The sequence below is a fragment of the Carex rostrata genome, chromosome 22 (assembly GCF_964058835.1).
Source record: "Carex rostrata chromosome 22, lpCarRost1.2, whole genome shotgun sequence".
NCBI lineage: Eukaryota > Viridiplantae > Streptophyta > Magnoliopsida > Poales > Cyperaceae > Carex > Carex rostrata.
In genome coordinates, this window is record NC_135939.1 from 1,628,942 (window position 1) to 1,643,592 (window position 14,651).

The following is a 14,651-nucleotide window of genomic DNA, read 5'->3' on the forward strand; positions in this document are numbered from 1 at the left end:
TTTGAAGAAAAGCAAAAAAGAAAACATTCAGTCTCCTCACAAATGCTTCTCTTCATCCCCATTCCCGCCAAGGTCACTCCTTATCTCTCATCTCATCGCATCCAACGGCGGAGGCGAAAACTAAAATCTCCTCGCTCATCCATTAGAGTTGGATCGGGTGACGACGATGCCTTCACCAAATATTCAGGTTACCTTTTTCAGAACGGCGCTTTGTCAGAGGCCCAGCTTCTGACCGAATATAATCTGCCGGTAATCGCCGGAATCTACCGCCGGAAGCCCCTCTTGGTTCTCCGACGGTTTACTCAGATCAGCATCACATTCGGCAGGTGGTTTGCTCAGCGGTACCTCGATAGTATCAATGATCGCTCTGATAAGATGTTCAAAGTATGATTTAGAAATTTGCTTAATTAAATTCTTCAAAGAGTGATTTTAATTTGTGTGAGATTTGATGAGTGAAGAGTGATTGATTTTTTAATTGCAGACTAGAGCAGCTGAGCTTCGGATGATACTGCTAGAGCTTGGTCCGGTAATTGAGTTGCTACTATACTTCATACTTTAGACAGTCCATTGACAATGGATTAATTTGTAATCTCCAAAAATGACTTCTAAATTTAAAATCTAACATTTGGACTACAATTTATATCATAAAAATTGATGAAATTTGATGCAAGTTTTAGTGTCCAGAAGAAAAATTGAACATTGCAAAGGATCATAATACTGTCTTTGATGAAATATCAGATGACACTCAAACTGCATGAAGTTTGATATACTACTAATGTTTAAGGCTAACAAAATGGCTACAATTTTTTTTAAAATTTCTTTTTGGATTATTTGAGGGATACTGGCAAGACTGTCAAATTAATTCATTGTCAATGGGTCCCAACCATTAAGACATAATTGATATGGAGTGATCAACAAGCAGTATCAGTACCTCTCCAGCTTTTTGTTGAACTGGTTAGGTACAGTGCCAGCATGTACTGTTGTGTGGTTGTACAAATGTTCCTTGAAACACTCAATTGATCCATTGTATCAGATTATATATTTTTTAAAAATATATTTTTTATGGAGTTTTCTTACATCTTTACTTAGCTTTCAGGCATTTGTGAAGATCGCTCAAGCTGTGTCATCACGGCCTGTAAGTTAATATGGTTTCCATGTCACTATAGGTTTAGAATGCTATCTCATCTACTATTTAGTTGGGAACTGAGTAATTTTGTTGCAATTCCTAGGATGTGATTCCACCTGCATATCTTGAGGAGCTTTCATTATTGCAAGACCGTATTGCACCATTCTCCACCGAGGATGCTTTTACGATAATAGAGAAGGAGCTCGGTATGCCAGTAGATATGCTTTTCTCTGAGATAACTCCAAAACCAATTGCTGCTGCATCCCTTGGCCAGGTGAATTACCTTTCTATGATTCCTTCTTTAGTAAGAAGACATCACTGCCACAGGCAATATTTTGGTGCCTGACTCTACCAAAAGAACAATTAGCAAAGGATTATCAGCACTGACATGTGTTGATCATGTACTTCATTTTGTTAATTTCCAGGTATACCAGGCAAGGCTACGTGCTAATGGGAAAATAGTAGCGGTGAAAGTGCAAAGGCCTGGGGTTCAAGCAGCAATTTCATTGGATATCTATATTTTAAGGTACCTTGCAGGGATAGCAAGGAGAGTTGGCAAGCTAAATACTGACCTTCAGGTACTTGTTTCCGGTTTAGTTTTTTTTATTTTTTATATATACTTCTTTTCTAGCTTCAGCCCTTTGTTTAGTTCCAGACTCTTTCTGTTGCTTATTCTACCAAATAATAGACATCCTTTCGGAAGAAAAGAAAAAAGAAGAAGAGGATTTTAGGTCAGACCAAAACCTGTTAAATGTCATACTGGTCAGGCCGTTTGGATATTTGGTTATGTATACTAGTTTTGACTAGTATGGTAAATCTCTGATCTAGACAGTTCTGAAGTTAATTTCATTTACCCTAATGGGCTTCATAAGAATTCATTTGTTTGAGATCCTATTTACAGGCTTTGCTTGATGAATGGGCATCGAGTCTTTTTCGGGTATTGCTCTTTCTTTCAGTTATTTTCTCTTCTATAACTTCTTTTCAGTATGTTTGTTAGCTGCTTGAATATTGTGATACTACTATTACATTAGCAATTCTACTATAGTTTGTATTTTGTAAATACATTTATTTTTGGAACTTGCAAAAAGACCCTCAACAGTAAGGACATTAAAAGTGAAGCCCTGATCATTACTTGTCACTTAACCTTGCCATATTAACATATGCTTAAGCACTTGCCACAGTAGTAATTTGAATTTTGCTCCACAAATCTTTATTTCAGTACCTTCCAAAATCCAAAAAGAAGCAAGGAATAGTGTCCATATTACTGCATTGCTTTCTTCTTCCATTTTTGCCCTTTTACCCCTCCCAACCTTCTTCTATTCCACTGCATGAATATAAAATGTAAAGATGAAAAATTACAATGGACTGATAATTTGCTTTTAGGTTTGTCTCTTACCTTCTGTTGTTATGGGAGATTACATGCAATTGACCTCTTAATTAATAACTGGACTAGTCTTAGTTAAATTTAACTCTGCTAGTATGAAGTCAGAAACACAAACGGGAAATGGCTGGTTAGTGTTCTTAGAATGGAGGGCTGTTTTTGCAACTTTCAACTATGGAATTTAGGTGATAGGTGAACTCTTTTGCACATTACTCTTATTATTGCGAGTTCTGACCCTGTTATGTTTTTGTTTTTGCACATATACTCTCCTTCTCCCTCTGTCCCTCTGTCCCTCTCCCTCTCCCTCTCCGTCCCTCCCCTCTCCTTCCCGTTCGTTCTCTTTCCTTCTTTTTTCCTGCCTCCGCACCTCTCCCTGAATGTTTGTATATGTGACCTGATCATTAGGTCTGGCCATAAGTAGGTATTTTGAGAATTATTCTGCTCAAAGGCTTATGCAATACTTCTAATACTTGGTTCTGCTAACTTTAGTGAAATGGATCTTCCTTTTTTTAATGTAGTTCCTGATTTTATAAATTCGGCTAAAAGAGTCCCATGGTATATTCTTAGATCTTCACATTGAATACAGGTAATCACATTTAATGCAGGAGATGGATTATAGAGCTGAAGCTAGGAATGGGAAGAAGTTCAGGTAAAAATCTCTCTAGTTATCTGAAGTCGGTGTGTGGTTTAGTTCTCAATGATGCAGCTTAATAGTACTAACTATTTATTGACCATTTGAGTGGTCAGCATTTTAATATAAGAACAATTTCACTTCGATAAAAAAATATTGATTTTGTGCATCATCTTGAAATGAGGTTAAGTTTTGAATTTGACTTTATTCCTTGAGTCCCTAATTTCATGAAAGTACTCCTAAAAAGTAATAGGAAAACTAAAGATTTATGGAAGAATCAGTTGCCCATTGATCAGAAAAACTTTGTGTTGGCAGTCGGTATGGGTTTAGGACAAAGATGGAAAAATCTAATGATCTCACTCTATATAAGCACATTGCTGAGCTTTTCATCATTGATTATTTATAGGGAGTTATATGGAGGACTCAAAGATGTCCTTGTGCCGGAGATGTATAGCGATCTGACAAGTCAACGTGTTCTAATGATGGAATGGGTGGAGGTTGTGCACCTTTTAAACTTATTTCCTATTCTTTGCAATGCAACTCTCTTTTGGAAATTGAGAGATAATTTTACCTCCTAATCTTGATAAAAATCTCATCCATCAAAAAGGTGTGTATTGTCCAGACCCCAGAAGACATTTAATGGTACCCTTAAATTCCAAAAATATTGTAACCCGTAGTTCTCAAGTAGAAATTTCATACTTTTTGGGTTTTGGAGTAATATTTAAAATTGTTTGCATTTTGAGGGATCAGAATTGATATGTAGAGATTTCAAGAGAGAAACACACAATCCTTCTTCGTGGAAATTAACTTCTTGTGCTTATCCCTGCAGGGAGAAAGATTATCTGAAGTCAAAGACCTTTATTTAGTTGAGGTTGAACTCTTCTTTTACTGGAATAAACAATCTGGTCAAAGCACTGTGTTCATTTGTTTCATATGGCTGTGTAAAATTACTTTATTATTGTCATTATACAAATTGGTTGTTTTTTGTATATTTTTTTTTACTTTTTTTTTTTCTCAATTTTTCATAGGTTGGGGTTTATTGCTCCCTATCTCAACTTTTAGACTATGGGTTTTATCATGCTGACCCACATCCGGGAAATCTCCTGCGATCATCTGACGGGAAGCTTGCTTACTTGGGTAAGCAGATTCCATTGAACAAAAATAGTGTAGCTGAACCCTATTTTAAATGCTTCTATGTAATGTATCTTCTTTTTATGCTAGATTTTGGAATGATGGGTGAATTTAAACAAGAACTAAGGGACGGTTTTGTTGAAGCTTGCCTCCATCTTGTAAATCGTGATTTTGATGGTTTGGCAAAGGACTTTGTTACTCTTGGGTAAGAAAATGTTGAAATATTTTACTTTTTATTAATCATATCACCTTATAATCTGTTCGTACCAACTTGGTACTTATCTGGTCTTCTTCATGGCTTGGATTTTAGTAATAAAAGAGTCAGTAGGGGAAAAATTGTCAATGTTGAACTGCATTTTCCCCCAGACGAATCTAAACCTGCATATTATTTGCACATACCAGAAAACATATTCAAGTCTTAATTGTTAATATCTCAAATGCTGAGCGTTTATATTGTTGCAATTGGCAAAAGTTCCTTTTATTAGCATTTGTTAATTTGCTAATAAATTGGCCTATTTGGCTGATATGTTGGTGCATATGAAAATTTGGGTTATGTGTTAATTATTGATAAACTTTTTCTCTTTTCTTTGTGAAAAACGAGATGACTTTTCTACTCACATAAAACTTGTTTTCTAGGCTTCTTCCTCCAACTGCACAGAAAGATGAAGTCACCAAGGCATTAACAGGTTCTCCTCTAATTCTAGGCTAAGGATTTATATCATACTAACATAAAGCAACAGTAATTACATTGTTTTTCTTTATTTTGTTTCAGGCGTGTTTCAAAATGCTGTCAATAGAGGAGTTCGCAACATAAGCTTTGGAGATCTATCAGGGGATCTGGGAGTCACAATGTATAAATAGTTCTTTAAATCTTAAATAAATTTGTATGCACGTCTTATTGTTTATTTCCTTCCATTACCCCTTGATAGGTACAAATTCAAGTTTCAGATACCTTCATACTTCTCCCTCGTCATCAGGAGGTAAATTAATTGAGTGCCATAACAAAAATTTTGAATTATGAATATTAAATTTAAACTAATCTCCTTGATTTGAAGAAATATATATATATTTGTAGTCTTGCTGTTTTAGAGGGAATTGCAATCGGTTTCGATCCAAATTACAAGGTTTTGAGTAGCTCGTACCCATGGATTGCAAGGAAGGTTCTCACAGACAGCTCACCAAAACTCAGATCTACATTGCAAACTCTTCTGTACAAGGTTCCCAATTGTTAATTTCTAATAGCACAACACATTAAAAAGAATAAACTGATAAAATCTGACATAGTTGTTTATGTATTATCAGGACAGAGTGTTCCAGATTGATCGTCTAGAGTCCTTAGTAACCGAGGTTATTTCTTATACTGCTCCTAATAGATAGACATGCCTAATTCAATTTTATTTGCATCTAAATGGAATAGTATGCTGAAAAAATCAATGCGGGATTTTCATGCCCGGAACACTGTAGTAGTGGTATAACTGTACAAACTAGTTTGGTGTTGCCAGATGCCAAATTTAGCATCCTGCTGTTTGTTAAGGATCATATCCGGTAGCAGTGATCTCTGTGATTGTTTCAGTCCCTTAGAGCAAGAACAGAGGAAACATTAGATAGACAACAAGCAGGAGAGAGTGATGATAGCAGGACAATTAAGCAACTTCTCTCTTTCATGTTGACTGAGAAGGTACTACTAAATCTGAATTTGAAAATTCTTTTGCTACTCTTGAAAGCTGCAACAGAGGAAAATATGAGGTATTCAAATTTTACTGATCAAGAAAGTTATGCTTACGTGTTTTATAGGGTGCTTTTGTGAGGGAATTACTTTTGCAAGAGATTGCGAAGGTATTGACTATTCCTATAGAGCTGTACAATTTCTTATCATGAATATTTTCCGTGTTTTCTTATTGCATTAAATTTATACTTTAATTACTGTACACTTATAAAGCAGCAAGTGCTCAGATGACGTAGCTAGCGCCTAAATTTTGTCCTTGGTAATTAATAGTCATTTATCATGTAGGGAATAGATGCTCTTAGTGTGGCCACCGTTGAATCAGTTACATTGACAACTGCTTCGAGATTGCCATTTTTTATACCTACACCATCATCCCCAACAATGGGACAAGAGGATATAACAAACTTGAGAACTTTGCGTCGCCTTCTCGTGATATTATCAACACTTCAGAAGCCCAGGAGTGAAGTTCAAGTATAAAATTTTCCAGCTTTCGTGCATTTTTATTTAAACTGTATTCAGTTTCATGTTTAGTCTGAAGAACATGTAATTGAATACCCACCTGAACTATATTTCTACTCGAGTTAGCTTGTGATTATTTATTTGGCTTCTTACATTTTCAGCAACTTAAGGATAGCTATGCTGAGGAGACTACAATTAACAGTGCCGAGGAGGTTTCTCTTGTGTTAAATGAGATGACATCTCCACCAGATCTGTTACGTATAGTTTCTGTTATTCCTGAGGTACGAAATTAAAAAAAAAAAAAAAAAATGAATGTTGGAATTAGGTCAAACTCAGCTGAAGGACAAACCACACATTATCTGCAATTGTTAAACTTCTAGTACTACTCAAATGATGATGATTGTTGACTATTTTTTCTTTAGTGAAGTTGGGAGTCGAGCCACCCAACTAGTTTAATATCCACAAGGATGTGATCTCCATCCGGATTTAGAACCTGTGATTTCTCACACCTCTCACATAGATGATTGTGATTATTATTATTTATTTTTGCAGTTACCTTCAGAGTCACAAGAGCAATTGCTTCGATTGCCAGTAGATTTAGCAGGGAGACTTTTATCTCGAGCTGTAGCAAGAACAATCCGAAAGCTTTTCATTTGAGAGATTTTTTACTTCAAGTAATTTAAAATTTATCTGATAATCTATTGAACAATTTTCATGATTAGTCAATACTGTTATAATAGAATAATAGATCAGCACCTCTCTTTTTTAACACAAATGTAAGCTTGAGTCCCTATAGTAAATATTTTAAAATGGATCTCAAGTTAGCGAAATTGATGATTCATAGTAATTCTTCTGTTGTGCTCCCTAAAACATAAAAATTGGAGACTCATAATTAGGGGGGTATATTTTTTATTTTCTGCCTAGGTCCAATTCATATAATCTCCTGTGCGGGACCATTCACTTAGGATGAGAATGGTTCTATATTACATCATTAAATCTCGCTTTGTGCAAATCTCAAGAAACATTCTAAAATTCAAATTTCACAATGCTGGAACCATTAAGTTAATCATGCAGAACTAGAACAACTTAAATAGTTAGTACTGACCCATATAAATATATTATTTGGGTTGCATTCCTCGAGAATAGTTTCCAGATTTTTTTTTTTTTAATATTGTGTCAAGTGTATTCTTTTGAAGTCCCCTGTGGCATAAATTATACAGTTTACTCAAATCAATTTCCTTAATGCTCGATGGATGAGAAAGTTTCATGTCATGCCATATACAATTCATATTATCAAATCCATAGACACACCTTTATACCTTTAAACTGAAAACGGACCAAAACTCTATTTGACTAGATCCTGACAGGATTGAACCCCAATGACATATCCTCATCCACTCAAACCAACACTTAGTGTTACTTACCACATCTAAGTTCTTATTTCATTTTACAAAACATATCCACTTAATGAACCTTCACATATGAACAAGCAAATGTCATTGAAAGATGACTTGTACAACACGAACAGTACATGGATGGTACAACAAACATGATACCTAACTTAATTTTCAACCCCGAAGCAATGGTTAACTGTTTCTGACAGCAATCTTCTCAGCAAAAGAAGTCTCCATCTTTAATAATGCCTGAATAGTATAGATTGTAAACCATCAAAACAAAATTAGAGAATAAAGTGCTTAAATCCATTAGAAGTAATGTGGATGAGTTTTGTTTACCTCAATGGCAATTGCAGTTGGTGTTAGGGCAGAGACGTCATTCAAACCCTGTTTTGCTGCCATATCTGCGTTGATATAGAAACGCAGTATTAGTGATATATGGTGAGGACGTGCCAGGTATTGCTATTATTTTTTTTTATCAATGGTTGGTATCAAATCTAAATTCTTGAAGAAGTCCACAGTCCCAGTCAGGTTGTTTAGCAATTGACTGAGACATTATAGTAAGCTTTAACATAACATACCTTCAAGGGAAACTCTGATGTCAGCATTTGGATAGGCATCTGACCTCTGTTCAAAGAGTGCTGTCAGCTTTGCAAAAGCCTGCATCAGACAAACGTCAAATCAGACTACCCAGTCATTACTAAATAAGTGGGGACTTGGAGTACTTAAATGACATGAGAAATGCTGGTGGAGTACTAACTAACTAAGCATCTTTGGTTGTAATAACTATTACAAATATGCCTACCATGTGTCCTTATTTGCAAAAAACAACATCAATTTTACAAATTGCAAAGATTGCCGTTTTAGAATGATAAGGTTTATTGAAGCCAAATATCCTTTATTGCAAATCTATTTTTTTTCCTGGGACAAAAGATTTGTGTTTTAGAGTACCAAGAAGAAAAGACAAACTTTTAGGGGAACTTAATTAAGAGGAGATATCTGATGAAAACCAAATAGCCTTTTCTTTTGGTTCTTCAATTTTTCTCCCTTAACACCCATTGCAGCTCGGATTATAAAGAATTAAAAAGTACTGGGATACTGATCACTAGGCCCTCAAATCATGGTTTGTTGTGAGGTTTGTTATCCATTTTTTTTTTTCTTTGGAAACAATTCTATGCATAAATGCTACCTTTGTGTAAGCATCACCAGATTCTTCATCAAGAAGAGGGCGAGACGCTGTTCCAACAGCAGCGATTCGTCGAGCAAGGGCATCTAAAGGAACATCAAGCCACACACTTACACCTTGTTTCATATACTTCCTGGCCCAACGTAAATATAACCTTGTTATAGATATATCATGAAGAAAGCAAAAGATTGAAATGGGTTCTAACACTAGTTGTTCTCAATCAAGGTGGTTTGGTTTTCTTTGGTTTTAATGAGCAATTATTGCATACTAGTATAATATATTTGTAATGATCTACAGTACAACAAATTGAAATAATTATAGAAGTATATTGGAAACAAAAGACTAAGCACAAATGGGGACATTTAGGACAATTAGATGAATATATGGGAGATAAAAAAAGGATGCAGTAGTCGGAGAAGTTTAGAAATATACAAGAAGTTGGCTATAGAAGCCCATGGAGTCCTTGTAATTGAGATATTGTTGAATGAATAAAATGAATTCAATCTTATTTTCTCTATCTTCTCTCTTTATCCAATTCATACACCAACATATTAAAAGAATACCACAATTATCCATTTCTAAACATCTCCAACTACTACATCCTTATTAATCTTCCATATATCCTTAATTATCCTAAATATCCCCATCAGCTCTTAGTCTCTTATTTCCAACATAATTTTATATTATTCCTATTTATTGTATTGTAGATCATTATAATACTTCTACATGAATAACCCCACAAATCTATAAAATAAAGAAGAGATTTCTTTCTTACCAGTTAACAGGTCGTATAACAGCACCACCCCCCGTTGCCACAACCAGCCGACGCATTGTTGACAAGTCTCTTAATACCTCACTCTTCAGAAAGGAAATACATGAAAAATCAAAAGAAAGAAGGAAATCTCAATGAAACATCAACAAATCACAGGAAAAGAATATTTGAAGTTCCCAATAACTCCACAAAAAAGAGCTGTCATCAATATCATAACCACTACCTCATTATCTCTGAAGAAAGCTTCACTATGTTGCTTGAAAATCTGAGCTACTGATGATATTCCCACAGCCTGCTCAACCATTTTGTCGCTGAAACAGTAACAAAGACGAAACAAAAGAAATTACTTACCTATATGAACATCCAGAAAAAAAAAAACCCAGCATTTCATAGTTATCACTTATCAGCACCATTTCCTTACAGAAGAAAGAGAACAAACCTGTCAAAGAAAGAATAACCCAACACTTGTGACAGTATCTTTCCAACAGTTGTTTTCCCAGACCCCATCATACCTATTAAAAAAAAATGCACATAAAATTATTGTGCTAGTAATGCGCATTTGTTTGATAGATACAGAAACGTTAAGTAAAACTAACCAACTAAATAAATGCATCTTTCATTTAGGTAAGGAAGAACTTCTTGCGACTTCCTCTGTAATTTATATAACAAAGAGTGGTCATGTCAGTGGCTTTTCTGAGCTGGCAACTACAAGGATCTTGATTAACTTCAATATAAATAATTAATGTAAATTCTGGTGCAAATGTTCTTAGGACCAATCTAGGTCATTGATAAAGCTCATGGACCAAATTATAAATTTGCCCCATTAAATAACTTTTCTGTTCCATTTTTCTGGTCAATGGACTGTAATGAATTAACTTAAAAAGCAACTGTTAGTCTAAATAATGGAAAAAGAGATCACAGTCACTTTCCGAATAATAAGAAATGCTAATAAGTTTCTGAAAGGAAATTTAAAAGTGAACTTCTGTGACCTTTAATATGAGGGCTTCATCAACAGAGTTATGAAGCTCGACGCTTGCTGCAAACAAATAAAATACAGTCAAATAATACATAAAAATAAATCACAAGCCAACAGATCGCCAAAATTCCATCTAATAAGAGGCATCTTAAACAGGAAACTCCTTAGAATGACTTTAACAATTGGAGATCAAGATCCAGAACAACTAGATTACTAACCCTTTTTATTGTTATAATTTATTTACTTTATATATTTTTTAGGAAAGGAAAATATTCAATCCATAACCCCCTAATCCCTATTTTTATTTTTATTTTTTATTTTTTTAATTCCCCTAATTCACAAGTTTATTTTGGTAATTCATAAAAGCTCCTGTAGTCAACATGGTATAGCTTCCTGCACTCATATATAACCCTGAAAATTATTGTACATTTGGTAAAGATCCCTGACAAATTGAACACATAACCTTTTAATTTGAGTGATGCTATTTTGAATTCTTAATTTACAATTTTCAGAGCTTAGAGATTTTTTTTTTAACTTTATACCAGTTTTGCCCTTATTTAATACCCTCTTTTTTAAAATGAAATAAGATGCATTACACGGAAAGAATTTAACGTGTTTCATACAGAACGTGTAACATTATTTACTTTTATGGAGATCACAATTTATGAATGATATTTTGTTATTTTCACTCAGTGATCAGACAAACTATACTATTCTTTCAGTGGCAATCCTTCAAAAATCAAAATTATATTTCGTATCAAAAGGTAACCAAGCATACAGCATTGGGCTGAAAAAAAAAAATAATTCAGGTCACATGCTCTCGAAACCGTGTCGGAATAACAAAAATCAACAGCAAATACTCCCAAAGAAAGAAAAAAAAGACAAATTAAACAAAAATATCAGAAAATAACCATCAAAAAAATTACCTGCTGATTTCTTATGACATCGCGATATCTTCAATGGCGGATTTTTCGACTTGATCGAAACCCTATTTCTCGTCAAATCAACCAAATTCACCGTCTGACTCCGCTGAAATCCCAAATGCACAGTCGAGACCCTCCCAATACCAGTATATTTTCTCCCGTATTTATTATCGTTATTGATCAAATAACTGGATTTGAGACTAAAACCCACACTCGCCTCCATCTTTTAACTTATTTTAAGAAACGAAAAAAGAAAAAAGAAAAAAAGAAAAATTATAGTGAAAATTTACAAATCAACACTTCATTGAATTTGAAGCCAGCTTTGTAAGGGAGCCGCGCGCACGTGGCGCACGATAGCACCGGGTGCGGGGCCGCAGGCTGGAGGGCGGTGAAACCAAAAAATTGTATTTATGTCCAGGTTCGGGGAAGAACGCGTTCGGGTAGTTGCATTTGTTAATGTAGAATTAGAAAGGAAATGAGTGAAATGACTATAACACCCCTTGGTTGGTACGGTGTTGTTGGTGAAGTCGATTTGCATTATCTGAAGAAGTGAGGGTTCGTTTGGACAATCGGGGTTGGTGGCTCGTGTAAAATTCTCACTTCTGCGCCAACTAACAAGCAGATGTGTTGACACGTAGGAGAGAGAGGAGGGGGTTCGGTAGGACAAAGTGTTCTTTGGACACGGTTTATATGAACCAACGAAGCATAAGAAGATGGGACCCGATAATAAGTGGTGGTAATTATACTGTACCTGAAGAGCCAGAGTCCAAAATATATTGTCTGGATCCTCTGAAGTAAATGAAATTTTGAGTTTAGACATTCAAGTGATGAAAGGGCGACGTCACGTGATTTTCCTGGAAAAATGTTTTCAATTGCGTATGATCTTCTCCGGTCAAGTCCACCGTAGAAGTCAAGATGTCGACGCTTCAGCAGAATTACGCTTGAATTTTTCGTGGGTATTCTCTCCGGTTCTAAAATACTGGAGAATTAACTTTTCGTGGGTATCCTCTCAAGTCTCAACCTCAATTCATTCCCATTCAAGGCAACTTGTTTTTAGGTTCAGGTTTAAACAAAAGTTGGCTTTACGTTAGTTTGCTTAATGTTTGAATATGAAGCTTTTGAAAATAAAGTTTACATAAAAAAGAACTCGAGTACTTACATGATTCATATTGTCAAAATATGGAATCAAAAGTTAAGTTTTAACAGATGAATTTTAAAATAAATGAAGGATAGAGTCTTTTTTCTATTTCATCCCATATTTATTTTCTCTAATAGGAACCGGATGAAAGAAAAAACAAAAAATATGTTTAGTTCTAAGATGTATTTCGGAAGAAGAGGTTTCAAATGTTTTTATTTTTTGTGTCTCCGTCATACCTTTATTTGTAAAACGTTAATAACTCAAAATTTAAATCATAAACGTCAAAGTAAAACGTTATTGGTTTACATTTAAATTTTGTTTTTATGTAAACCAATAAGTTGAAAAATTAACGTTGAGAAATTATCTACATTAGTATGTTTTTTTCAAACTCTTGATGACAACCAAAACAAAATTAAAACGTCATAATTTTTTACACATGTATAGATAAAAGGATATAGATCATATCTAACGATTTTATTTTGACTTTTAAAGTTTTAAATTTTGAGTTATTCAAAATTTTAAAAATAAAATACAAAAAATAAAGGCATTTGAACTCTCCTCGTGATCATCAAGTGAATTTCAATCGAATTTGGATTATATTCAACGTCTTGTATTGGAATTCTTAAAATAACAAAATAATTATCTAATTAGACAATGATATAGATTGCAAAATTGTTGATGCACATCGCCTTGAACAATAAAGACACCATTATATTAAGATAATTTGAAAATTATGTTCTTGGTACAAAATTGTTTTGCAAATAATGCCTCCGGAACTAAACTTCTAGACATAAAAGATTATCACACTATTCTTAATTTTTGAAATAATTAGGAAATTGTGTCCTATGTTAAATAACACGCCATTGAATCTATATAAAATACACGGATCCGGTACTGCATACATCGCTTAGGTTGTATTTAACTCTATCAACTAATTAAAAGTGGAGATGGAGAGGTAACACAGTTAGTTAGGAAGAAAATATTTTAAGATTGTGACTATTTAAAAATTAAAAATTTCTGTTCCGTCTACGACTTCACAGTTTCTGTGAAGATTTCAAAAAGAAAAAGAAAGAAAAGAAACTAATAAAAAATGAACAAGTGTCAAAATTTTGTAAACAACACTTATATATATCGCAACTAAACTTTTAGGAATATGAGGATAAAATTGAAAAGAAAAAAGGATGAGTTTTTTTTCTCCTCTTTGGCAATAAAAAAGTGGGTGGACTGAGTTGTATATATAGATATTTACTTTATATGTTGTTGTTTGTGATAGTTGTTTATTGACATTTGTTATGTGCTATCTTTCTTCACCTTCTCTTTTTTCGTTTTTTTTCTTTTTTTCACACTGGCGGCTCTTCGTTGGGACCTCTGAGTGGTGACTATCCCGGTCCGATTGATTCAGTTTCCGGTTTGATTTGATTCAGTGTCTCTCTTGGAACTTTGGAGTGGTGACTGTCATGTTCTGGTTGATCCAGTCCCGGTCGGGTTTGATTCAGTGCCTTCTCCAATGTGGTTTGCCAGAAGGAATATGACAACTATGCGCACCGAGAAAACAATCACTAGGCTCCAATCATTTTTAGTAAGTAAGGATGACCAAGGGTGGAACTCAACTTTAAGTATGGGGGTGGCTAACTGACTAAACATCATATACTCAAAAAATATTATAATAAAAAAAAAACTATAAAATACAAAATAATATGATTCTTCACTATTTGATTTTATAAAACTTACAATAATTAACAAACATCAATAAATGACATGTTTAACAAAATAAAAAAAATAGTATATTCAAACATCATATTTTTTAT

General features: G+C 34.2%; 2 protein-coding genes and 1 long non-coding RNA gene across 3 annotated transcripts; 1 reads left to right on the forward strand and 2 right to left on the reverse strand.

Annotated features, from left to right (window-relative positions):
- Positions 1-7,332, forward strand: LOC144574433 (Protein kinase superfamily protein). The gene is made up of 21 exons (XM_078324401.1): positions 1-384; positions 482-526; positions 1,097-1,135; positions 1,230-1,400; positions 1,552-1,704; positions 2,028-2,063; positions 3,113-3,156; positions 3,545-3,635; positions 3,968-4,009; positions 4,167-4,275; positions 4,360-4,474; positions 4,906-4,955; positions 5,042-5,120; positions 5,199-5,249; positions 5,345-5,486; positions 5,572-5,616; positions 5,843-5,947; positions 6,064-6,105; positions 6,281-6,466; positions 6,616-6,735; positions 7,007-7,332. The coding sequence occupies exons 1-21, from the start codon at positions 43-45 to the stop codon at positions 7,109-7,111; spliced, it is 2,112 nt and encodes a 703-aa protein (XP_078180527.1). The 5' UTR covers positions 1-42; the 3' UTR covers positions 7,112-7,332.
- A 342-nt stretch (positions 7,333-7,674) lies between these two features.
- SK1 (shikimate kinase 1) lies at positions 7,675-12,279 on the reverse strand. Its single transcript, XM_078324402.1, has 10 exons — positions 11,709-12,279; positions 10,796-10,842; positions 10,403-10,457; positions 10,246-10,318; positions 10,030-10,117; positions 9,810-9,892; positions 9,038-9,167; positions 8,430-8,508; positions 8,188-8,252; positions 7,675-8,097 (listed from the first exon to the last, which is right to left on the reverse strand). The coding sequence occupies exons 1-10, from the start codon at positions 11,926-11,928 to the stop codon at positions 8,041-8,043; spliced, it is 897 nt and encodes a 298-aa protein (XP_078180528.1). The 5' UTR covers positions 11,929-12,279; the 3' UTR covers positions 7,675-8,040.
- LOC144574435 (uncharacterized) lies at positions 8,726-8,982 on the reverse strand. Its single transcript, XR_013518212.1, has 2 exons — positions 8,859-8,982; positions 8,726-8,757 (listed from the first exon to the last, which is right to left on the reverse strand). It is a non-coding gene; the product is annotated as an uncharacterized LOC144574435 (long non-coding RNA).
- Positions 12,280-14,651: the final 2,372 nt, after the last annotated feature.

What these genes read in the sequence shown, in the direction of transcription:
- LOC144574433 (XM_078324401.1), top strand. Translation starts at nt 43, where the DNA reads ATGCTTCTCTTCATCCCCATTCCCGCCAAGGTCACTCCTTATCTCTCA. An exon ending in AAGCTGTGTCATCACGGCCT is followed by an intron (nt 1,136 to 1,229) that starts GTAAGTTAATAT and finishes TGCAATTCCTAG; the next exon opens with GATGTGATTCCACCTGCATA. An exon ending in CTTTCATGTTGACTGAGAAG is followed by an intron (nt 5,948 to 6,063) that starts GTACTACTAAAT and finishes CGTGTTTTATAG; the next exon opens with GGTGCTTTTGTGAGGGAATT.
- SK1 (XM_078324402.1), bottom strand. Translation starts at nt 11,928, where the DNA reads ATGGAGGCGAGTGTGGGTTTTAGTCTCAAATCCAGTTATTTGATCAAT. An exon ending in CATCAGAGTTTCCCTTGAAG is followed by an intron (nt 8,253 to 8,429) that starts GTATGTTATGTT and finishes ATATCAACGCAG; the next exon opens with ATATGGCAGCAAAACAGGGT. An exon ending in CAACTGCAATTGCCATTGAG is followed by an intron (nt 8,098 to 8,187) that starts GTAAACAAAACT and finishes TATACTATTCAG; the next exon opens with GCATTATTAAAGATGGAGAC.